Source organism: Lucilia sericata, unplaced genomic scaffold (genome assembly GCF_015586225.1).
Source record: "Lucilia sericata isolate MDLA Ls3-8-SP2 unplaced genomic scaffold, ASM1558622v1 Contig000051F_arrow, whole genome shotgun sequence".
Classification (NCBI taxonomy): Eukaryota; Metazoa; Arthropoda; class Insecta; order Diptera; family Calliphoridae; genus Lucilia; species Lucilia sericata.
The window spans coordinates 627,771-655,282 of record NW_023994087.1 but is presented as its reverse complement, the minus strand read 5'-3'; the positions used below and the strand labels follow the sequence as shown (position 1 = coordinate 655,282).

The 27,512-nt window shown below is 29.1% G+C and overlaps 1 protein-coding gene across 2 annotated transcripts; it reads left to right on the top strand.

Annotated features, from left to right (window-relative positions):
- LOC119616007 (longitudinals lacking protein, isoforms H/M/V) lies at positions 1–27,512 on the top strand. Of its 2 annotated transcripts, none has more exons than XM_037972122.1 (3): positions 1–830; positions 18,873–19,805; positions 25,006–27,512. In XM_037972122.1, the coding sequence occupies exons 1-3, from the start codon at positions 626–628 to the stop codon at positions 25,734–25,736; spliced, it is 1,869 nt and encodes a 622-aa protein (XP_037828050.1). In that variant the 5' UTR covers positions 1–625; the 3' UTR covers positions 25,737–27,512. The 2 variants fall into 2 exon arrangements, with proteins under 2 accessions (XP_037828050.1, XP_037828049.1); XM_037972121.1 differs by lacking the exon at positions 25,006–27,512 and adding an exon at positions 22,342–23,505 and having other exon boundaries at positions 43–830.

The following is a 27,512-nucleotide window of genomic DNA, read 5'->3' as shown; positions in this document are numbered from 1 at the left end:
ATACGTTAATAGTCGGTGGATGTGCTTAGGACCGAAAAGAATATTATTTATACTGAAGGCGCAAAAAAATTACGCTTTTAAATATAAACAAATTATACTCATTCCTACAACAGTTGATTGATACTGATTACTAACGAAATATAAATCTACACAACAAATTGTTAACGATATAATAAATCTACATACTTGGTGTTTTTAATTAATAAAGAGTTGATGAAAGTACATTGTATAAAATTGTTTTATTGTAAAAAAATTATAAATAAATATGTGTAAAATATCAAAGTAATAATATTCAAAAAAAAAAAAAAAAATATGTAAACTATAAACAATTAAATTTAATTACCGTTATACTCACAAAAATTTTATTTCTTCTACATCTCGTCTTTCTTGTAATTTGTTTCTGTTTTGTGCTATCTTTGTTTTTATCCAACAACCCCGGTATTTAGATACAATTCGTGCTTTACTTTAATACCGTATACGCCAAATGTCAGAATAAAATATAAAAGATAGAAGTTAATAAACAAAACAATAAAACAAAATACCCATAAAGAAAAAATCAAAGTACTTAAAAAAGTATAAAAAATATTTAAATTTCTAAACACTGTTATTTGTATCATTTTTCATCATGGATGATGAGTTTAAATTATGCTGGAAAAATTTCCAGGACAACATTGCCAGTGGTTTTCAAAGTCTTTATGATCGTGGAGATTTAGTAGACGTAACGTTGGCATGCGACGGAAAGTTACTGCAAGCTCACAAAATCGTCTTGGCAATATGTAGTCCATATTTTCAAGAGATTTTTATTTCGAATCCATGTAAACATCCCATAAGTAAGTACCTAATATTAATATAATAGAAATATTGAAATGGTATCCACATTTTATCCATGTTTAGGTTTTATTAATATTGTTCAACATGTATGTATGTTGTACGATTAATTTATGTTAATGTATTACGTACATACATATGTATATATGCCCAGCAGTTCGACAAAGAGTTAATGCATCCGAAACAGTGATTTCCACTAACGTCTAACCACCTGGTTGGCTCTAATTCGTCCTTCGTCACGGATTTACTCTTTGCAAACGAGCGTGAAGATAATCGTCACCTTAGTGTCCCCGTTTCTAAGAGAGATACTGGACACTTAAAAAATAAACATAACATAAGCATAGATTACAAAACTATGGGGTGACGATTGACTTCCTCGTAGAAAGTACACCTGGGTCTCTCCGACCGAACTGCTGGGTCTACGTACTATACGGTAGTAAGTAATTTTTACGCTGCCTCGAGCTTTTATAACAGATTTTATATCAATTAGGGCGTGTTTTACTGTTTTTGTTGTCTATACCTTTTAGATAAAGATAAGGAGAAGTTATGTACCAATTTTCATTTACGTTTCTAAAATTCCGCAGCAAACCCCCAATTTTCCTGGACCAATATTAATTGTTGAAAAATAAATTAATAAAAATATGAAATTTTGTAACAGTTCCAAAACATTTTGAATACTATTGTATATCGTCATATGAAATACAAAAAGCTCTATGTTACAAAAAAATCAAAATCGAATTGATTATGATGCACCGTATTAAAATACATGTTTCTTCTAAATTTTATACTCCTACAATTAAAATCAACGTCCCTATCAAAGAAATTCTAAAAGGTAATGTTCTAAAATTACCTTAAAATTCATGAAAATTTTAAAATTCTTTTGAATTTTTAACTTTGAAACAGTGAAATATATAATGTTATATAACAATGCACTTTTAGCGAATCCTTGTAATTTAGAGATTATTTTAACAGTTTTAGTTTTTTTTTTTTCAAAGAAAAATTCCAATTTCCGAAAATCTTTATGAAAACAAAGAAGCCTTCCATGTTTCGGCCTATTCTCAAGGGCGTAAGTTCCATATCTCCGTAAGTAAAACAAAAAAACCACAAATTATTCTTCAAATAATAATTTGTCAATAAGAAATAAGCTTAACCTGAGGAAATGTTGAACATTTTTGGTTTATTTATCATTTTAGACGGGTTTTTGCTTCTGAAAAATTTGTTCAATGTAACTTAGGGCTTTTTGGATTTCATATGACGATATACAAATGTACATATGTTGAATTATGAATCTGTTGTGATAACCAATAAGTTAGTAAATTCAAAGATTACCGAGAGACTTGTATGTTCGTAAAGATTTTTAAATTTTATCTCCTACAATATTTTAGTGGCGTTAAAGAAACCAAATTCTTAAAAGAGCAAAAGAATAGCATGTTTTGGTACGAACTCAACTATATGTGGTTAAAGGCGATTATAAAATTAAACTAATTAGTATTAAAAATTTATATCACGTATGCGGTATTGTTTGCTTCATGTTTTGCACTCAAAATCTCATTTTCATGAAATTGAGAGATAGCGAGACTATTGAATATAGTCCCTCAATATCCTTTTTAATTACGGTATTCGAAATTAAAAATGCAGAATATGTATGTGTGTAATTTATAAACAAATATTTGACAACGTATGAATGCAAATTTCCACCTTGTGCAATGATATCTATTAGACATTTCCCATTGAATAATAAGCTTTAAACTTTTAATATTATAAATATAATAAATAATTCAAAAACAAGAAAATATATTTTTAATTTAAATGCATAAAACTATATAATTAGTAGCACATATTTTTATATTGAACGATGTCTAGATATATAGAACACCCTGCTATCAATACGAGCTATTATTATTGACAATATGTTAAAATAAATTCTAAAATAAGAATTTGTACTTTTGGAATAGAAATAGCATAGTATTTTATTATAATATACACAAAGAGTAAATTTGCATGATAAAACTCAAATTAAAAATCAGGACATGAATAATATAAAATAAATATAAATGAAAAAATTACAGAAAAGTTAAATTAAAATAATTTTGTACATTTTGAACTCTCCATACTTGATTAATCTGCAAATAAAATATATATTGTAATGTTTATTGTCACAAAAATTATGTTTATGTCTAGGATTAGTTGTTAACACTTGGCATTTCTTGTAAACTACCTCCGTTTAATCAATAGACAAAATTAACTATGTAATCAAGTACTCAACAACAATTTTCGAAGATACATTTTAAAATCGCTAATCGTTCACTTAAATTGGACCAAAGGGATTTTCAAACGCCCTTAATTTTATATTTTTAAATTCGAAATGCAATGTTATGTTTGTAACGTTATTTATGGACCGATTTTGGTGATTAATACATACATACATATATACATACATACATACAAACATTTTTTTTGGTCATTTCGAATCAAAAACGTAACGCACCATCCCCAATTTCTAACATAAACCAAAATGTATTCTTTTGTCATATCGCGACTATTTTTACGCAAATATACTTTTTGACATCCCTTAATCAAAAAGTCCATAAAATATAATTTATTGATCATATTTGATTTGACCATATCTCCGATTCTTATGAAACGATTTTACTGGTTTTAAACAGCTAAATTCTTAAAAGCATATCTAATTCAATTATTTAAGATTTGGATTCCCAAGATTTATGGAGGCTCCAAAAAACTAAAGTTAAAAAACAGACGGACAGACATTCGGTGCGTGAACTTATTTAACAACCGCGAAAAAATAATGACGTAGTTGCTCACATTTTTTAATGGTCTATTCGACTATACTATGCCAACTTGGATATCGTCATATGAAATCCAAAAAGCCCTAAGTTACAAAAAAATCAAAATTGACTTTTTGATTATGATGCACCGTATCAAAATACATGTTCCTGCTAAATTTTACACTCCTACAATTAAAATCAACGTCCCTATCAAAGAAATTCTAAAAGGTTTATGTTCTAAAATTACCTTAAAATTCATGAAAATTTTAAAATTCTTTTGAATTTATAACTTCGAAACTGTGAAATGTTATAATAAGTTGGCATCAAATAAAACAAAAATGGCACTTTTAGCGAAAATCTTTATGAAAACAAAGACCACTTATGCCTTCCATGTTTGGGCCTATTTGACCAACAAAAACCGATTTGAATTTAGTTGAAAATGTTAAAACTTACTATTTTTTAATGTAACATACGCCCTTTAGGGTTTTAGAAAAAACAAATTCTCAAGGGCGTGTGTTTCATACCTCCGTAAGTAAAACAAAAACCGCAAATTTTTCTTCAAATAATAATTTGTCAATAAGAAATAAGCTTAACTTGAGAAAATTTTGAACATTTTTGGTTTATTTAAGAAATAGATCTACTTCTAAATCTATTAGTGGTACCCTTAAAATACATATAGATTATCTTTGTTCGTCAATATCAACAACTTTTTTAGTAAAAAATACTTTTACACTTTGTTTCAGTTTTCGATAGAAATAAAAATGTACCTAATTTTACAGCTTTTAACCGATATCGATTGTACTAAAATTTTGTACCATTTCGTTTTCAATACCAATGAACAAAATAACATAACAAGTCTATCATTTCCGGTTAACACTAATGCACGGAATTTCGTAAGTCATACACAAAAAAAAAAAAAAATAAATATTTGTGTATAATTTGATGTTTTTCAAACTGACCGATATAAATCAATTTTAGTTGTATATACAATTTAAATGAAGAAACCCACAGTGATAAATAAAGATTGATATTACAATTAGGATAAATTTCATACAAATTTTACAAGTCCCTATATATACATACATATTTACATCAAATCCCCATTTACATATAATAAAGCTTTATAACTGATTTTATTCAAAATTATGATTTTTTTTATTACTTGAGTGCGAGGATTGAGTTTTTTATTTAATACAATTTTATAATCAAGCCCATAGATCCAAATATGGCTTAAAAATCTTCACTAGAAGTAACAAAATTAGCAAGGGTTCTTAAAACAGAGGCGCTACAAATGTAGGGCACCAAATTCGGAAACTTTTGGAGGATGAAGTATTTAGAATAAAGCCTAATGAAGTTTAAAAGAAGATACAACGGAAAATGGTCAGGCATGCTTACGGATTTTTGTTGGTCTATTTGCCGCGAAACATCAATGAATAGAAAAACAAATGCAAAGTAATAACTTACATATATACATCCAGACATCCTTATATGTAGTAAATTTTATTTGTGTTTCTAACAAAAAATTTTATTTTTTAAAACACTTTTGCAAAAAAGTAGAAGTGATAAAATTTTTTTGTTGGCAGACCTGGATTTAGGAGCAATTAATCCATACCAATTAGCCAAATTTAAAGGAGCGCAAAAAAATTTTTAGAGTTAAAAAAATCAAACAAAAATTTTTGGCACATTCAAAATATTTTGTGTGAATATAAACATACATATGGGAAATTTCGTGTCAAGTGACCCAAGATTTAAAATCAATGTCTTCGGATTTGGATGGAATTTGCACCAAGGTTAGTACTATTTGCACTAGGTTAGCTCTATCGTTCAAGAACTGACGGAGTTAGAGGAGGAGAAACTGGAAACTTTAACTGAATCTTTGCCCTCTGATTGTTTTACTAAAGTATTTAATAGCCTATTTTGATAGTCATATTGATCCATTTCTGCATCCAACATCATACAGGACCAATAACACATCAGGGAAATGCAATAAATATGTATCATCAAATTTCCTCCATTGTAATAAATGATTTCTCTGGAACACTTTAGCTTTATCTGCATGATTGGAGGATACTATGACGAATTCGGTGGCGTTTTCCGGGCTTAGTGGTGATTCTATACACATGGTGGATGTACAAATGGATTAGTAAGACTTTTAAAATATACTCCTAAATACTGTAGTAAACAAATTAGAGGATAAAAGTTCAATTAAATGGCGTTTTTTGGTTGATAACGATCCAAAATATGTTAAAACCACAGAGAGGAGCTAATTTCTAGATCCAAAATCCAATAGAGAACATATGAAATGATATGAAGCAACAAAGAAATTCTTAAGAATTCTGCCAATTTATGGTTTGAAAGTTAAAATTTATGTCATGAAATTTCTAGTGGGTTCTGGTTAAGATTATGTCCAGGAGAAGAAATGATATAATCAAAATGTGCAACTATTCTACAAAATATAAAATTTTAAGTGAAATTTGATAAATTTTGCCGGTTGTTAGCCATCGATCATCACTCACTGAGTACAGACGAGCGTTGATTATATTGTGACTTGTTAGTGTAGAATAACGGTTTACAGTTATTTTTTTATTTTGCTTTGAACTTTACTTCACTAAATTTTTGTAAATAGTTTTGTTTTTGGTGCAATTAATTACATAAAGAACGTAGCGGACAATTCGAAAATGGCTCCCGGGCCACCAAATATTTCATCGAATAGGTTTGCCATTCTTGGCGACGTTTTTGATCAACCTCAGCTACCAACACCCAGCCCAAACACGACACTAAGTGATCCTAAATACCTTGTAATATCATCAAAGGATAATCAACTGAAAAAATTAATCCCATTCAATATACAAAGAGGACGCAATTTCAACACTAATAGACTGCATTAGTCAACTTAGAGATGGAAATCTTTTGATTTTTGTCCGTAACCAGGGCATTGCAAACAAATTCTTGGAGGCGAAAACATTACTAAATTTATGTGAGATCAAAGTTCAACTTCATGAGAATTTGAACTTTGTTAAGGGAGTTGTATATGCACCTTGTTTAAAGGACGTACCTGATGACGAAATTGTTACTGAGCTTAAATCTCAGGGAGCAGTTTCGGTATATAAAATGATGATGGTTCCATCCAATTTAATGGTAATATGGTTCTTACGTTTAATTTGTATAATTTACCGAAAGTTATCGATGTAGCTTGGTATAAGGTTAAAACTTATTTTCCTAACTCAATGCGTTGTCGCAAATGCCAACTTCTGGGTCATAGCAAAAATAAATGTTTTAATCAAGCCTCTTGTGATAAATGTAACCTCCCACCTCATGAACCATATAACTGCACTCGTCTTCAATGTGCCAATTGTCGTGATGAGTATCTTCGAATAAAAACTGTCCTCGTTTCATTCAACAAAAGGAAATCATTAAGATTAAAACATTATAAAAATGCTTCTTTGGCGCTGCTAAGAGAAAATATGAAATTTACTTGAAGACACCAACTCAGACTAATCTTCAACAAACCTTCACCGAAATTGTGCAGGAACCTGCAAATTTGAATAAGACAAAAAAATCTCGGCAAAAACGTAATGCAACATCTCCAAAGATGAATAAAGCTACAGAGAAACTTCCCCGACGAGACTCATATAGTTCTTCATCAAATGAAATAGACCCACATGCATCAACTTCATCATCGAAATCTAAAAAATCTAAGACAACAAACAATAGTAAATCCTCGGAACCTTCCGAACCACAAAAATCAACAAATAATTCTACATCAAAACAACAAACAAAATCTACAGAACCTTCTAAAGTAAATACAGAAATTCAAAATTTTGACATTGATAATGAAATTTTTGTGATTTATCTTCCCCCCTTAGAAAGATAACTAACTCAGGATATTATTTTACCATCATCCGATAGGATGGATAACTCTGATGGCTAATTTACGTACATTCATCATGGCGTCGTGCTTTGCAACATCTAACCTAAGTAAATTAAATTTTTTGTTATGATGTTTTTTGTTATGACGTTATCATGCAGCCTTTAATTAAGGAGTATAACCCATCACTCATATCCATTCAGGAAACACACTGTTCATATAATTTTAACCCTATTCCACCTAAAGGTTATTCTGCCTATTTCTTCAATTCACCTAGTAACATCTTATTTAAACAAGGCGTTGGAATAATGATAAAGAACAATATACCTCATAGAATTGTTCATGTAAACTCAACACTCAACACAGTCGCTGTCAACCATTCTCTAAGCAGGAACTCACTGATTTATTACAACACCTAGGCTAGTTATTGGCGATTTTAATGCGTGGAATGTAGCTTGGGGCTCTTCGGGCAATAACCATAGGGGAAACACGTTGGAAAATGCAATAATTTCTTCCGATTTCTACATTTTGAATGATGGTCGACCCACCCACTTTTCCACTCATGGTACGTTTACACATATTGATGTTTCCTTATGCTCTCAAAGTTTATTATCTTCAACATCATGGAATATATTGGACGATCATTTCCCTATTGTTGTGAAAATTCGTTTAAAAAAAGGCTAACCGGTAGTCATAGTTTACCCAAAAATAATGTCTTATTGCTAAGAATCTTGTGGCATTTAAATCTGGTAGAGGTTGTACGGATGCTCTCCTTCACATAGATTTATTTACTACAAAAGCCCTTTCATCACACAACCACGTTTCTATCCTCTCAATTGATTTTGAGAAGGCTTTTGATAGTGTTGTTGCTCATGTTATTTTGGATGTATTGAACAAATGGAAGGTTGGTCCCTAGATTTTTAATTATGTTAAATCATATCTGACAAATCGCAAATTTTGAGTTAGAATAAATAATACATACTCTATATCCTATGATTTCTATGGACATATAATATACCCGGAAAACCTATTAAATGTATATATCCTCCTTGGTTTTTTGATGATAAATTGTGTGATATTTCCTTGTCCGAATTTAATATGCATGAATACTCAGACGAAATTTTTATCCAGCGCTATCTGGAAAGGGAAGTTGCTTTGAGTGAAGATGGTTGGAATTTGTATTTCACTAATGGTTCTAGGGTGGATAACGGATGTCAAAGATGACATTTTTGGATCTTCCAACCCCAGGGAGTTACTGAAAACACCATTATTTGACAACATATTGAAGGCAAATAAACTTATAACCAGAACTGGATTTATTATTTAATTTTAATATATGGGCAACTCCATGAAAAGGTAAACCACGACTGAAAAAATAAAACCCTTATAATTTCTGCATTTTTGAAGATAATTCAACAAAATTCTTTTGTAGCACCAAAGACGAAGACTGTTGAACATTTTTGAAATCGGTCTATTTTTACACCTCGCAGCCATACAAACGGACCCGTAAATATCCATTTTTAGCTCATAATTATGTTAATTATAATACTATCCCTTCAAAAATCGACAGATCTAAAATGTTTATAAGCCTAAACCTTTATGCCGATTTTCATAACGATTGGACATCATTTGACCCTAGTTCCATTCAAAGTTTAATTTCAGAAAAACACTTAAACGTCCGTAAATCGCCTCTAATCGCTAGTATTATCACACCCTAGAACTTTATGAGGAACGGTCCATATTTGACCCTAGTCGCCATATAACTTCAGTTTTTTATTTTTATCTATAAATTGCTTAAACATGTATATAGGTCGGCCATATCCGAGTGCACTTTCCTACTCCTTTTGATTTGTTGAAGTGTGTGTATGCATATATTTCCAAAATATATATTTTATAACCTAAAAAAAATCAGGAGAAAAATCTGTCACATACGATGTGTCACGTACGATATTTAAAATGTTCATTATAAAATTATATTATTTTTTTTTATTTAAAAATTATGGATTACTAATGAAAAATATGTTCCATAGTGTAAGAAATTAAAACAAAAAAGATACACCTACAGAATTCGCAGATTTTCGTAAATATTTACATGTACTTTAAAAACACTTCCGTTTTTTGTCACGTATGATATCGCTATATTTTAATCCATATTTTGGAAAACCAGGTTCCGAATGATGATTCCTTTTGCAAATATAATATTCTTTAAATGGAACAGAATGACAAAATTGATTTCCAAGTACTCCAAATTTTACAAAATCTATACCACTCTGAAGGCGTGCGAATGTCACATACAATCGTATGGAATTGCCCATATGCCGAATTAATTTTTTGAATTATTTTTATTTCGAATTATATTAATTGTATTTTGAATGACATATTGCTTTTCCATTTAATTTTGTTATTATGAAAACATTTTTTATTATAACGAGTAATTTAGTTTTATGAAATGAATGGATATATAAGTTATTTTTAATGATAATCGATTTGTTGACTACCTTAAGAGCCGATAGTCTTAGTAACTAGTGCTCTATAATTTGTATTAGATTTATATAAATTATAATCTAATAAAGAATTATGTTTCTTTTTATTTTTTAATGATTTTTTTTATTTTGTTCTATGGGGCATCGTTTTAAAGGGGTTTTAATGCTATGCCAAATGATGTATAAATCATAAATAACCGTATGCTCATAGTAGTCATATTCCAAAAAATTTAAATTGTTAGATTTTTCATTAATATTAATAATAAGGAGTGAGGAGTGTAACTCAAGCACCATTTTTTGTGAATCGGTCTAATGTATATACATATAAATATAGTTTATTCTTTGCTACGTATTACGAAAATCTTAACGAGGTCTACCTGTAACTTTAATGCTATTGTTGGTGGTAGGTAACTGATAAAATTATTAGTTTTCTTGCAAATGTATAATAAAAGATTTTATTTATTTATGTCCACATTTTTATAACCTCAATACAATACTTGCTACTTTATTTAATTTTAAAGAGATTTTCCATAATAAAAATTGATATCAATGTTAAGAATGTTATTTGTAATGATATAGAAATTACGAGTATAAATACTAAAAATAATGTCAATTCCAGACTTTGCAAAATAATATAAATCAGGTGTAAATTGTTATACTAATAAAGTATACGTACATAAACTACAATCAGTGTTGTCATAGAATTCATTCATTACTCATATGTCTGACGTATTATTTTTTACATTGTAATAATTTATTGCGTATTAATTTGTGATATGCTCATATATAGTTTAGAACTTTCTATGAGCAATTGAAAATTTTTTATTTAATAATTTATTTCACTCTCTAACACCAGGTTTGCTGCTTCGGTTTCTACGGCAATGGCGTCTAGATGAGTTATCAAGGTTTTTCTAATTTTCGCATATTACATCTTCTAGAGAAATTTCACAGCTTAAAAGTTCAATAACTTCTTAGAATTTCTTCGGCCAATTCTACTTCAGTTTGTCCAATAGATTTCTGGATGAACCCCGTAGAAGTAACACAATTTTTAGGCCTAAAAATCAATACAGAAACACCGGATAAGATAATTGTATAGTAGTAGATTTTACAACAACAACAAATATTGAAAAATTAAGAATTATTGGTATTATTTTTATATCCTTCACCTTCGTGAGAAGGGTATATATAAGTTTGTCATTCCGTTTGTAATTTCTATAATATAATTTTCCGACCCCATAAAGTATATATATTCTGGATCCTTATAGGTAGCGGAGTTGATTAAGCTATGTCCGTCTGTCCGTCCGTCTGTCTGTCTGTCCGTCCGTCTGTGTGTTTGTTGAAATCAGTTTTTAGAGGACCCCAGATATCGGCGAGATCCGAATCTTCAATAATTCTGTTAGACATCCTTTCGAGAAGATCGCTATTTAAAATCAGCAAAATCGGTCCATAAATACCGGAGATATGAGCAAAAATCCGAGACAACCTCTGAAAATTTCATAAAAAAGACAATTTTTTTCATGCTTTGATATAAGCAACAACAACAACACTGCTTATTCATTGAGTATTTCGTTTTATATGTTTGGATGGCTGTGTGTTTCATTGCCTTGTGTATGTATATTGTTTTTGTTTCTTGGTGCATTCAGTTTCGTATGTTTGGATGTCTGTTGGTTTCATTGCGTTGTGTATTTTGTTTTTGCTTTTTTTTTGAGTATTTCGTTTCGTATGTTTCATTGCCTTGTGTATATTGTTTTTGTTTTTTGGTGCATTCAGTTTCGTATGTTTGGGTGTCTGTTGGTTTCATTGCGTTGTGTATTTTGTTTTTTTGTGTATTTCGTTGCGTATGTGTGGATGGCTGTTGGTTTCACTGCCTTGTGTATTTTGTTTTTTTTTTGTGTTTATTTCGTTTAGCGTTGTTGTTGTTGTTCGTTTTGCTATTGCTATAATAATGTTATAAACGGGAAAATGAAATAAATTGAAATTTTATAGAATTGATATTTTTTAAATACATTGTGGTGAAGGGTATATAAGATTCGGTACAGCCGAATATAGCACTCTTACTTGTTTAAGCTTCATTCTCAAAATCCGAAATACTGCATCAAATTTTACTGCCTGTCATTCAACAGCCAGATAACTCAATCTTTTCAAAATAAGCATAGACCAAAATAAATAATTTCAACAGGGAAAACTAAAAACATATGTAACTCACTTGCATAATTGAGTTGATGACCGCTGATGGTAGTGATCTACATATGTACATATGTTACATTTCTTAGTCTCGTTGAAATAAATAAATATAGTTTTTCTTTTAAATATTTTTCGATGTTAATATGCAAAGATAATACAGGTGATAGATAGTTTTGCATGAAATAAAACGTCAGCATTTAGTTTCATTATAAAATATGTATATTTGTTTTAATAATATTAAACATGTACATAATTGATTTTAAACACAGTACTATCATCATAAAATACAAAACTATAACACTGATGGAAAGTTTTTGTTTTAAATATTTATAGATCACATCGTAGAATGAATGTTATTATTTATAATTTTGGTATATTTATTTTACTATGGTTTAGCCACAGTTGATAAAACTATAACTTTTCCTTAAACAAATATTTTCCTTATACTATTTTTGTAAGTCCAAAATCATTTTAAAGTGGTATGATAAAATGTTTTTATAGTCAGATGTATTTGGGTGATAACTACTACAAATGTTTGATTCTACATTCTGTCCTCATACGAAAAAAAAAATAGGTTTGTGTGTATATTTCAAAAAACTCACAATATTATTTAATATGGACTATGGAATGGATATCATATCATATTTACTCATATTGAACCACTTTATCTGATCGAAATACAATAAAATGTTTTTATCTTTTCAAGTGTAGTAGCAAAGGTGTTATTTGTTGGAGCTACTTGCGTTACCAATTTTTGTGTTTTTATTATTTAAAGATAAAGAATAATAAGGCTAATAAATAATAATATTTACTGAAAAGTACAATACTATTAACGAAAAAAAAAAACACATTCAATCTATATTGTGATATTTCGTAACAATACAAAATATTAATTTTTTGTTGTTTAATTTTATCTTTCTATCGCTAATAAGAGTTAAATTTATAGCTTCTTCAATTTTTGTATCATTAGAAAGGCGATTTATAATATTTAATAAACATGTGCATGTATTTCCTTAAAAGGCGGTTGAAAGAATGTTTACAATGAAGTCAGGGCAACCATAAATTTGTAGTATTATTTTTTTTTATGTAAATTATAAACGAGTGGATTAACTTATTATCCGTTTCAGATAAATGATGGCATTATTTTATATATTATATACATATCTTTGGAAGGACAATTTTCTTTATACGATACTATTCCTTCGTAATATATAGAAAATGTAATTTGCTTAATTTTTCAAGAAATCATTAAAAGCCCTATTAGGCTAAAATTTTATGATGAATAAAATAAGATCCATCCAAACAAAAAAAATTTCTCTCGTTGTAAATTATTACAAGTTCTATTTTGTACTAGTAATAATTTTCCTATACAAAATTCAACAGCTGGCTGGCAACAATTTTGTGTTGGTTTTAAAATAAAAATGTTTCCGAAGTAAATTATTTCGTTTATTTACTTATTACTAATTTCGAGAGTAATTTGCAAATTTTGATTTTACTCTCTCGTATTTACTGGAAATGTAAATAAACAGACCTAATATTTAGAGCATTTCTACATTCTACGACAAGGCAAGAATGCACCGTATAACCAAAAAAATGTGAATGTATCCATCTTGGATTGGACAATTTATCGGATCTAAATTAATATATTCGGAAACTCTCTTGTAGATTTCATCTAGAAGTTTAAAGTCGTTGTTCTATGAATTGAAATTTCACAGTAAATATGATCCTACTTCGTACAGAATTGTTGTTTATTTGTCTCGCAAAGGCTTCACTAACAAAGGCTCATGAGTCCTAACTGTCATAGCATCTGCAATGTCCAGATATATACACGTTTTAGCTTTATTGAGTACTATTCTATACTTGTTCATTTATATTTAATTGAAATATTTAAAATGTTATTGATACATGCTTTTTTACAGTTCACTGTAGATTTCCGATATTTTTTATCAGGTGGTTTATTATATATACGTACGTTTGTTTTATAGATAACACTTACGATTGTCAAAAATCGTTTTCGTTTATAAATAAGAACTATTTCGATTCGATAAACATTTATCATAGCCGTAATATAATACTTTTTAAGAAATATAACTTGTTTCCAATTGGTCAAACATAATATATTGAGGCGTGTTTTAAATCAAAAACCTTTATACACAATAAAATCGTGAAACCTTGTACAACGTTTTAATTTTAGTAATACTGATACATATTTTGATTTGAAATTTATTTTACATATTTAAACTACGAGTACGAGAGCATAGCCTCAAAAATGTACATATGTACGTAATTATATGTGGTCGTATAATTCTATATGATTTTTATTTTATTTATAATTTTTAATAACAAATAAAAGTGTATAGCAGCACAAATTTGCTCCAATTTTATTTTTGTGTATCATATACATTTATGTACTTTACTCGCATTTACTACAGATAATAATATGAACATTCGAGACACTAACAGTGATAATCGAAGATGAGCTATGATGAGGATTTATCACGATTTCAATGAACTTTAGACAGAGTTTATCTTGAAATAACCAAGAAAATAAATAAAATAAATATATAGCGTAGAAAAGCGTTTTTATATTTTATTAAAAAAAATGTTAATGGGTTCTGTGAAAAATACATTTTAATGAATATCAAAATATGGTGATAATATGAACCAAAATATAATTAAATAGAATTTTACGATATTTATAACTAACTATTGTTTGATAATGTAAACCAACATTATCTAAAATTATCACAAACCCTTAAATCGAAAACTTATACATTTAAATGGTAAATACATACATACATACATACATACATACATACATACATAGATACTTATGAACTAAAGATAGAAATATTATAAAAAAAGTTTACGCAGAGATAATATTTTGGTTGTCGAGTTAATTTACAAATCTACATACATATGTATATCATCATCGTTTCATTCGTATTGTTGATCGTTCGTTCATCTATTTGATAATTTGTATTCCCTTCCGTTTGTTTTTCAATTCTGTTTAATAAGTTCGTGTTAAAAATGTGATGTGATTGAGAACAAGAGATAATATTGTTTTTAAGTAGATGTTGATGCTGTTCAACTGCTGCTTGGTTGTCATTAAATTGTTTTTAAGATTTCATTTTTGTGTCTTATCGTAAATAATTTTATGTATTGATTTAGTATTTGTACTTGTTATTACTAAGCGATAACATCTTATATGAATAAGGCTGACCTCTTTTTTTTAATAACGTCAGCCGCATTATCATAATTATTTAAATATAAAAACACATACAAAACACAAATGCATGAAATATCATCAATATATCAGATTTAAATGAAATATTGTGAAGTAAAGTGTTAAGAAATACATTTTTCTTCTGTAAAAGTTTGACGAAATCTAATATCCTTACATATTCTGTATGTGTACACCAAAAGGTTCAAAATATTTTTGGAATCATCATAAAACAAATGAAAATTTATTGAGAAAAATAGAAAATTTTTCAGGGTAGATCGATTCCCTGAAAAATGATCTATTTTTTCCAATAAATTTTCAATTATTTAATGATGATTCTAAAAAAATTTTGGACCTGGTGATAACAGTTATAAAGAACAATATTTTTTTAGTTTTTAGAAATGAACTGATAAGATCAACAATATTTTACACTCTTAAATATTAAAAAATTATTATAAAACACCTGTGCAAAATTGTACATTTTCACAAATAGGTAACTGTAATATTTGAAAGATAAAACTTAGTGTAAGCTTGCCATTTAAATATATCAATGGAAAGTTGAAAATGCACAACTTGCACAGTTTGCGAAGCTTTTGAACGTTTAAATGAAAATCCTTATTATGATATTTTAGAGCGCACAAATCGAAAACTGATATATGGGCAATTCCATGAAAAGGTAAACCACGACTGGAAAAATAAAAACCTTATAACTTCTGCATTTTTGAAGATAATTCAACAAAATATGATCTTTTGTAGCACCAAAGACGAAGACTGTTGAAAATTTTTGAAATTGGTCTATTTTTACACCTCTTCGCCATACAAACGGACCCGAAAATATCACTTTTTAGCTCATAATTCTGTTAATTATAATACTATCCCTTCAAAAATCGGCAGATCTAAAATGTTTATAAGCCTAAACCTTTATGCCAATTTTCATAACGATTGGACCTCATTTGACCCTAGTTCCATTTAAAGTTTAATTTCAGAAAAACACTTAAACGTCCGTAAATCGCCTCTAATCACTAGTATTATGATAAAATTTGGCACAAATAAGTTTTATATGAATTAAAATCACACCCTAGAACTTTATGAGGATCGGTCCATATTTGACCCTAGTCGCCATATAACTTCAATTTTTTATTTTTATCTATAAATTGCTTAAACATGTGTATAGTTCGGCCATGTCCGACTGCACTTTCCTACTCCTTTTGATTTGTTGAAGTGTGTGTATGCATATATTTCCAAAATATATATTTTATAACCTAAAAAAAATCAGGAGAAAAATCTGTCACGTACGATATTTAAAATGTTCATTATAAAATTATATTATTTTTTTTTTAAAAATTATGGATTACTAATGAAAAATATCTCCCATAGTGTGAGAAAATAAAACAAAAAAGATACACCTACAGAATTCGCAGATTTTCATAAATATTTCCATGTACTTTACAAACATTTCTGTTTTTTGTCACGTATAATATCGCCATATTTTAATCCATATTTTGGAAAACAAGGTTCCGAATGGGATGATTCCTTTTGCAAATATAATATTCTTTAAATGGAACAGAATGACAAAATTGTTTTCCAAGTACTCCTAATTTTACAAAATCTATACCACTCTGAAGGCGTGCGAATGTCACATACAAGCGTATGGAATTGCCCATATGTAAATGATGGCAAGATAGACGTATCATGGTCAAATATTGATGTTTAGAACAATTCTTCTTTATGGAAAATGTTAATGTTAACTTGCGTTAAAAAAATATATATTTTTTATGAATAGATATTTAACAACTAATGTTTGTTCAGTTATTTCATCACATTTAACAATTGAAAACTAAAAAAACTGCAATTGAGATTTTATATAATTTAATGTATTAGGTACTAGCTGAATTCGGTCCTTCGACATGTAATAGTTCGTTAAAATTTTTGCTGCTCTGGTGTCGAAATTTGGCCCCATATTTTTTTATTTTTTTGCTGGAATTCCCTAATAATTTTTGCAGTGTATTTTACAAAAACTTAAATATTGATAAATAAAGATATTGTCTAATTTTTAAGAAATTGATGATTAGTATGGTCTAATACTATTTTATAAAGTAATACTAATATTAATATTCCATAACACTGAGTTCTAATTTAGATCATTTAATTTTTTAAAATTTGAATTGAACTGAGAGAGAGTTAAAGTTAGATTAGATTAGACCGACTCACTCTGTATGGAAAGCAAACACGTGTTTTTGTTACCCCTCTTAAAATTTACCTTGCTTTGTTTTATGATGATTCCCAAAATATTTTAAGTCTAGCGATGACCGTTCGTGAGCTGGATCAAATTAAAAAAAGGTATTTTGGAATTATTATTTTCAAATTTTAGTTTTGTTTTGAAGCCAATGACCGTTCGTGAGCTGGACCAAATTAAAAAAAGGTATTTTGGAATTATTTTTTTCAAATTTTAGTTTTGTTTTGAAGCAAAATATTCAATATGGGGTATCGTTTCAAAGGGGTTTTAAAGCTGCGTCCAATGATGTATTAATCATAGATAACCGTCTGCTTATAATTGTTATATTCCAAAATATTTAAAATTGTTAGGTTTTTCACTAATAAAAATAAAATGTATGCACAATTTTGCAAATTTTGCGCACCCTAGGCTTCAAAAAACCTTAAAAAAACCACATATTGTATATTTTGTTTAAGAAAAAACAGTAAAATTAAAAAAAAACTAAAAAGGGACTTTTTTTTGTTCCGGTCCAGCTCACGAACGGACATCGATAGACAAGAAATATTTTGGGAATCATCATAAAACAAAACAAAGATTTTTTGAAGCTGGGTAAAATATTGAATTGAACATGAAAAATCGTGTCCCCCATACGATATTTTCTTGAAAATTGACAACATGAAACCCAAAATATTTTGGGTAACATCATATTACATAACAGCGAATATCTTGAGGGGGGTAACGGAAGCACTATTTTTTGTGGGTCGGTCTAATGTTTATACTTTTTCAAAAAATGTAATTATTGTTTAGTTGTAATTCAGGTCTTAGTTGGGGAACAACTCTCGCGTCATCGTTTTTATTTCTTAATTTCGGTCAGGCTTGTGCTTATTGCCGTGCTTTAGAAACAGTATAACTGTTTCTAAGTTATGCGTTGTCTTCATTAAACGCGTGCTTTCGTTTTACCTCAGAGTGAGGTAATGTTTTTAACTGGTGCAGACCATAAAATTAAACATAATTAAACTCAAACATATACTGGTGGAGACCATTAAAACTCTAAAACTTATTTCTGGTGGAGACCAATAACACTTTTGATAAAATTAAGTTCGGTGATCCAACTTCCTATATGAAGGTATAGGTCGTCTGGTGGGGTTTCTCCGGACAAACGTGTGATAACCTGGCAATATGAGTGCTTGATGCACCGGCAACCTAATTAAAACCCAGTAGTTTTTTATAACTATATAAACTATATACAAAAAAAAAACTATAACGTTTTTTCTTTTAATTTCAGTTATTTTGAAAGATGTGTCGTATAATATAATGTGCGAACTCTTAGAATTTATGTATCAAGGCGTTGTGAATGTTAAACACACTGAATTGCAATCTTTTATGAAAATTGGGCAACTATTACAAATTAAGGGACTTGCCACAAATTCCTCATCATCAGCAGCGTCAACGAGTTCAGAGAAGTCATCGAACAAGAATGAAAATAATGTTATGAATGATGAAACTTCTTTCACATCGAAACCATTATTGCCATCCGCGATCGAAACCGCAAGCACTGGAGAAAATTCTAATATCGGGGGCGAAAAGCCATCTGATAGCCATAGCCATCCGAATACACCACAAAGATCACAATCACCTCTGTTATCACCAGCAGCATCACCCTTGAACAACAGCTCTTTAAATTCAGCCACAACAAATCAAGCTAACAAATCAACAGAATCAAATGTATCACAGCAACAACCCTCAAGTCATGGAAGCAGCAGTGCTTCTGGTCTTAAACGGCATTCTGAATATAGTACTGATTCTTTGTCGATATATTCTCGCAATAAACATAGACGTTCTATAACTTCTACAGATCACAGTAGCGAAAATACTGATGGACCCGATGGTGGCAGTGTTTCTGGTGGAATGGAGCAAATGAATACAGAAGATTTCTTTTTACCACACATTTCTATGGTGGAATCACGGTATGAATTAAATAACATAAAACGCGAAAACTCAGACCATCACCAAAACCCAGGTGTGTCATCTGCAGCAGCTGTTGCGGCAGCTTCCGCTTCTCTGCGCAATTCTTTTAATTCCGCTGCATTTGGGTTAGACTATACTTTTTACAAGAACAACAACGTTTCTTCCCAATCCGGTCAAGAATATCCAAATGATTTACATATGTCGAATGAGTATTCAAAGAGCTTTGCCAACCACATGGATATACCACCAAGTAAGTTTGTGCATTCTAAAAAGATAAAAAAAAACTGTGTAGTTTTCACTTCATTTTCTCTTTTATTTTTCTCTAATTATCAAATACGCATACTTAGTATCTACTGTTTTCAGTTTTAAAAAATGTTTCAAATGCACGAAATCTTCTGTGTTTTGGTTTTTATTTGTCATTTTCATTATTAACTCATTTTCATTATCACATTACTAAAATACATGGGTATCAAAACTTTAATATTGGGGATATGATTTACTACATGCCTTTAAAAATAAAAGAGAAATAATCATTGAAAAACGGGTTTCCATGATGGGACTATTTCGGTTCGAAGGTGATTCGAATGGTTTAATGTACATAAATGTTCATTAGGGATATATCGTCACCTGAAATTCAAAAGGGCGTAACAACACTTTTAACAATTTTACAGGAGAGACAAAAAACTAAATAAAATGAATGTAATTTGTGTTATAAAAAACGACATTTTCTTACATGTATTGTATTCCAACATCGATAAACACGTTTGAATATAACTTTATCGTCAGACATTGTCCATTATGTTGCTTTTCAGGACTTTCTTATTTGTGGAAATGACTAATTTGTTGTTACGCCCTTTTGAATTTCACTTCAATAAAGTCGGTATTTTTGACAATAGGATTCTAAAAATTTGCAGCAATATGTGTTTTGATGCGGTGGACCATTTTCAATCAAAAAGTCGATTTTAAAATTTTTGGTTGTTACACCTTTTTGCATTTCAGGTGACGATATGTATGTAAAACAGTTGGGCTTTTTATTTAATTTAAAATACTTTTTATTTTGTAAACAATTCCTTTTAATTTATGAAAATCATTTTTGACAGAAATTTAACGAAAACAAACATTAAAGGTGTTACGATGAATTTAAATTGTTAAATATTTAATGAGCTGAATCAAAGTATATTGTATTTTCCATATTTTTATAAAATATTTATGTAAATTTGGTATTTTATGAAAGATCTTTGAAAGGCTCTTTAAATTTCGTACTACATGAAATTTATGTATATAACTTAGTACGCAAACGTAACAAGTCCACTTTTTATAGAAATTGAGATTTTTATGCAGAATAGTAGTATAACTTAAACATGCACTTTTGCTGTGATATGCAAACGTGCAAAGTCCTCAAAACATATACAAAGAAATAGTACTAAGTCCTTACAATTTGCTATTATAAACGTATTAATTAGTCATGTAAAAAGAAATATCAAACATTTTGAACATCAACGTCTAGAAAATAGTATGTAGTTTGTAAAATCTTCGAATGAGTAAGAAATCATAAAATACTTTTTTAAAATAAAGTAAAACAAGTAAATATTGATAATAAACTGGTTTTCTTTAAGAGGGATGATATTGAGAATAGCGTAAATTATGGACCGAATCTCATAGTAGTTAGTAAAAATTTTTGGTTCCTATAAAACTCGTTAATATTGAGATGCATCGATATACTGCTATTTTAAGCCAGTTGTGTGCTTTAAAGTTGTCATAAAATGTTATATAATACACTTATGAGCGTTAAAATAATTTTCTGAAGGGGATCTTATATGAGGGCTAGGATCAAACGAAGCCGATGTCCGCCATTCTTTACTATATAATTTTTGAATACAAAAAGAATAACATACTCCAAATTTGATCACGATTGCTAGCTACTCAACATATTTATTTCTGTTTAATCTCTTTTCCGAGGAGCCAAAGAAAAGCATTTGTGTCAAATTATATAAAATTATCTTCAAAATAGAAACTGTACGTAAGGAAAATGTCATAAGAAATTGTGCTAAGCCCAACAAAAAATAAAAATTCAGAAAAAGAAAACGTACTAAGTCCTAAAAAAACCGCCATAAGTAATCAACAGCATTAGTATTAAATTGTTTTTCAACCGATATTAAAAAAGGAGAAATCTAAGAAGGAAACTACGTTTACAGATTTTAAAAATATGAAATACTTTGCTTCTCCCGTAAAATTTACAAAAGAGGACTTGTTACGTTTGCGTACTAAGCTAACGATATGTAACTTTAAAAATATTAAAATTTTTGGGAAAAATGTTTAAATCAAATTAAAAAAAAAAACTATTTTTCCGAAAAATTACTGAATTCAATTATTTAACTTTCTAAATATGTATTCTTGTTTCAAAAATTACAAGAACTGTGATATTTTAGGAGTTATGAGTTATGGCGGTACTATAGAAGAGAACAAATATATATTCTCTCTCGATAAAGTAAATGTTTATCTTGTTTTAAACAACGAATTGCTTTATATCTCAGCACATAACAATTACCTGTATAAAGTTAAAGCACTTTTTCTTCTAGCCATTTTTATTTCCTTTACATTTATTAATTTTTATTTTTATTTACTGACACAAATTAAGTTTAATATTGAATACAGCATTATCTTTTCGTTTTGTAAATAACAAAAAATATTCAATAATTATTAAAGCGATGTAAACAATTAAAATTTTCTAATGCTTATTCTTTGTGGATTTATCTTTACTATAAATAAATGATGTTACTGACCAGACTGTCCAAATGTAGTGATGCTAAGTTCTACATCTTTATTGCATGGAAACTGTGTATTTAATCGAAATAATACAGTGGCAACTCAGCAAGGTATGAAAACTTATTGGCTGTGCAAGGCGTATCGTATAAGCATGTGTCGAGCACGTTGTATAACCCACCAAGGCAAGATAATATCGGCCACTGGGGTTCATAACCATCCTCCTCATATGCGTGGAAATGGCAATAGTTCCGGATCCAATGGAGGAGGAGGAAGTTCGGCAAATATTGGTGTTGGCAACGTTAACAATTCAGCTCCTAGCTCCTCTCCTCAGTCCGGAAATACTTCAGGTGTTGGCTTACCACCAAATCCAAGTAGCTCGGGAGCACATGGTTTGCGATTTTCGCAAAACAGTGGCCCTAATGCAAATATGAGCCAACCAACTTATCATGAGCATCATCATTCTGCAACATCACCATCGCAAGCGCCACCATTGCCACCAACGTTTGTTTCAAATCCACATATGCATTCCGGTAATACTAGTAATAGCAACGTCGGTCCTCCGCCACATTTATTTTTGCAATCGATGCCTAATCTTTTGGTACAGCATTATCCTACTAGCCAGGCAACACAGATAGCGCAACAACCTACATTCCCGCCACAACATCATAATGTTTTGCATAATTATGAAATGCCTTCAGCTATGCAATCTTCACCATCCAATGAACACCACAGAAATTCTAATTCATCTTTCGATCCAAACAAGAAACCTTTGGATACACTTAACAAGGATAATTTAAACGATGAACATATACATATACACAATGCTGGATCACTTTCTCCAAATGGAATGCATAACAGTAGTGTTAAAGGTGGTCATGTTGAATCTCTTCCGCATAACAATGAAATTGGAAAGAAAATATCTTCGTTAGAACACCATCAAGTACAAGTGATAGATTCTATTACAATATCTCCAGGAAGTGGACATAATTTTAAAATGGAATCTATGTAAAATTAAGTGATAGATGCTATTTTCTACGGCAGGATAACGTAGATTTAATGATATGTACAGTTTTTATTAAAAACATTTTAATAAATTAAACAAAGTTTATTACTGTGTATATAAAGTAAATTAAAATAATTATTTATGAAAGAACATATACATATATCTACATCTTACTTTGTTTCGGTTGGTTTATTATTTTCTTTGTATTCAATTTTCTTCACTTTTCTGAAATCTTTAAAAAAAAATTTAAAAATAACGCTAAATTATGTCGGTACTATTAATATACAAATTTTGATAATTTGTTTCGTAAGATCAAATTTTATAGCCATACAACTTTTTCTCAACCCATAATGTAAAATATGTTTAACCAATTTTACATTTTCAATCGATTTTGGATTGTCATCAAAGTACTAATTTTACATCAGTTAGTTTTAGTTATTTAAAAATAAAATTATAACTTTTTCACTCTTGTTGGTTGTTGTTGTAGCAGCGACACCTGAAAAGTGTTGTGTGGCTGAGTTGACAATCCTTGTTGGTACTCTTATGTATGTTTATTTTATACATACATATGTATATGGAAGTCTTCTAGTCTGGTAGACCGGAGGTGGCGGGTGGGATTCCCACCTGAGGAGCGCACAACAGGCCCGATAGAGGCCTTAGTGTATTTCTTCGAATTTAGTGCATGTACATCCTCCTTTCAAACTAACTAACTAAGTCAAACATTTTGTGGTAGTCCAAATTTTGAGATATAAAATAAGCAAAAATTAATAAAATCACACATTTTAAAATATCGAGATTTTTTTAACTACCAAGATAATTGAGGTTTAAATATAAATAATACATAAAACATACATTATTTATATTTAAAATCTCAATTATACAGGAAATTTGGAAAGAAATTCTTAATTTTTTTAGAATATCCTTCTAATGATTTGTACTGTTCTGGATACTATGCAATCCATAAAAATCTCAATCAATTTCCGCAAAAGTTAAAAATCACAGTAATTTTTAAAACTCTCCTCAACAGACCGCAGATCTGAAAAAAGCGCTTTTAAGAGTTTTGATCAATTATGATAATTTAGCATACATTTGGTTGCTAAAACGGTAACATTAAAACAACAATGTAAAAATATATAATAGTAGAAATGAGTTTGGAATAAATTATAATAAGTTTTTTTTTCAAATTTTTAAAAATATTTTAAAATTGTATTGTCATCAGTTATATTCATGTTTACCAAATTTCAACCAAATTTATAATGCTTGTAAATTTAACTATAATTGAAAATGGAATTTATTTGCAAATTATAAGTCTTCAATACATAAATGGTAAGTACTTTAATTTTATGATTATTAATACCTAATTGATCCTTATTATGTTAAAAAAATATACATGTAATTGGAAAATAAAGAAGCATGTGATACAATTGACAAGTGCTATATATATTTGTATGGTTGTAAGTATAATGAAATGAAACATTTGTGATGTTATAATATGAAAAATTGGGCTAATAGATAAATTAAGTGTGCATGTTCATTATTTCAATACTGTGGTCATTATAAAGTTAGCATCAAATCCAATATCATAATTATATATAAATCATCTTTGATACAACAATACATAAGTTCTGCATCATTTATAGGAAATACATTAATAAAAATACAATTTTTAAACTTTCTGCAGTTGGGCCCGGGGAACATTGGTTTCAGGGCAAATTAGAATTTATGCTGAGTCAACGTGGTAAACCATTGCTTGTACACGATGGTCATACGTTTGGCATACAATATGTGCGCAAAGATAAGAAATATTGGCAATGCAACTTGTCTCGTAAGTTTAATTGTAAAGCACGCGTTACCACCACTGATACTGGAGAGATTATCGTTACAAATAACGAACATTGTCATACAGAAATTCGTCAACATTTACGCAAGGACTATCAACGCAACAAGGTAATGATGAATGCCCTCATCAATCTCAGTACAAATCGTTTAGCAGTAGAAAATTTTCGGCGTCATAATAGCATTGCCAACAACTTAAGTAATCTACAATCCATAGTAGCTGCTGCAGCTTCAACACCATTAGCCCTACAGTCACACATTAAAGGAACGAGTTCTACCACAGCAAATCTGCTAGATTTGGGAAAACAACCAACAATTAATATAGATACTGAAAACCATTTTAAACACACTCAAACGCATCATTTCGAACACCACATCCCCGACTCCATGAACAAGATTGAAGACGACGACTCTCACGATGAGCCTTTAGATTGTGGTATAAGGTCATCATCGTACCAGAGTGAACGGGACAGCGTAAACGTTTTAAACGAAAACAGTACCAATACAAATACACCTCAGCCAACTATATATCATGAGAATAAAAATGAGTGGCAATGTAAAAATGAAGACATCTAATAGGTTGTACAGGCATGTGCGTAATGTGTGTCATCCATCACTTTAACCTAAAACAGGAAAAATCTAAAATGATAAATAATACGAATTTTTATGCTATTAAAAAAGATTAACGAATCTTTAATAAGTGTTATAAAATGATAGCCAAACAAATAATATTATTTGTTTTTTTTTTCGTTCTTTTTAATTTTCCGAGGTAAAAAATTTTAAAGAAGAGAACGAGTTTTTAATTTTTAATGTAGATTTACGTGTGATGATTTATTGCACTAAATTGTGTTAAATATGACAAAATTAGTCTAAGTTAGTAGAAGCAATGTGATTAAAGAAGTAGAGTGACTTTGATTGGATTATATTCAACGAAATCGACTAGTTAACGCATAAACTATGTATTCTCATGATTGTATACATATTAGTTGGATATAGATATCAATATCAAATATACCGAAATACATACATAATACATTATTTTAAAGTGAAAGTATCTAAACATTGCAAGAATTATTTAATTATTACTCCATTTAGTAGAAATAATTATGGATGGGATCTTAATATTGGATGTGCAACGAATATCTAAATAGATTGTGTCCAAAAACTGGGCACGAGTAGTTTTATTTTTATTTACATAAGGAAGACGCATTTTGTGCTTTATTTTATTGTAATAAAATCAAGAATAATAAGTGAATTTCTATTAAATTTAATATATCGTCACCTGAAAGGCAAACAAACGGCCCTAACTTACCAAAAATTCAAAATCGATTTTATTGTTGATTCTAATGTATTGAATCAAAACAAATTTGAATCCACACACATTGGACACGACCAAAATTAGCAATTTAATTGACAACAAACAAAAGGTCCTATCTGCAAAAACATTTAAATAATAAAGGTAAAAAAAGTCTAATTTATCCATTTCTATATAGTTTTCATTATTAAACAATTTGTTTATTTACTACAAATAAATCGCGTTGATAGAAACAAACTTTTCAATTTAAATAGTTTTTTGCTTCTGTAAAATTTTAAAAATGTTTGATAGGGCCGTTTGCGTTTTAGGTGACGATATGTATATTAATATATATTACTATATTATATTACCAACAAATATCTTAATTTTTTGCTTTTATAGCAATTTTTGAATTAAATTCAATTTCATCATAATTTTTTAACACAGTCGATTTTTAAAATTTTCTTAAAAAACTAAAATCAAGGAACATAAACACAATTATTACAAAATACTTATAAATTTGAATTGCTTAGAATAAATAAAAATAAGATTCAAACATTAATTAGGAATGAACTTTTTACCTTTGAATAAAGCTAGCGTACATAGTCTCGTATATCCACAAATACTCTTTTATGATAAAAATATTTAAGTTGACCAAAGACATTCCCAAAGATATACTGATTTATTTTAAGATTATTTTAAATTTATAACACTGCAAACTATTTTATTTACCAAAGATTTTAATTAAAATCCAAATTCTGAATATTTTTGGTTAATTTATAATTTACTCCAAAATAAACAGATTTAAAATAATAAACTGGTGGTGAAAGATTGATGATGATGAAAACAGTCTGAACGAAAAATCGGATAGGTGCATACATGTTCAAAAGAATGTGTGTCAAACTTTAACATATGTATATACATACATATGCACATAATAATTGTAGATGACAAAAATGATTATCTATAATACCCTTTAACCATTGTTATTTTAACAATTTTTTATTATATTGAATAACTTTTTTATACCTAAATTTATACTTTTAATATTCCCTATT

Excerpts from the sequence above, each read along its gene's own strand:
- LOC119616007 (XM_037972121.1), top strand. The coding sequence starts at position 626 with ATGGATGATGAGTTTAAATTATGCTGGAAAAATTTCCAGGACAACATT. Across the intron at positions 831-18,872 it reads TCCATGTAAACATCCCATAA|TTATTTTGAAAGATGTGTCG; the intron begins GTAAGTACCTAA and ends TTTTAATTTCAG. Across the intron at positions 19,806-22,341 it reads CCACATGGATATACCACCAA|ACTGTCCAAATGTAGTGATG; the intron begins GTAAGTTTGTGC and ends GTTACTGACCAG.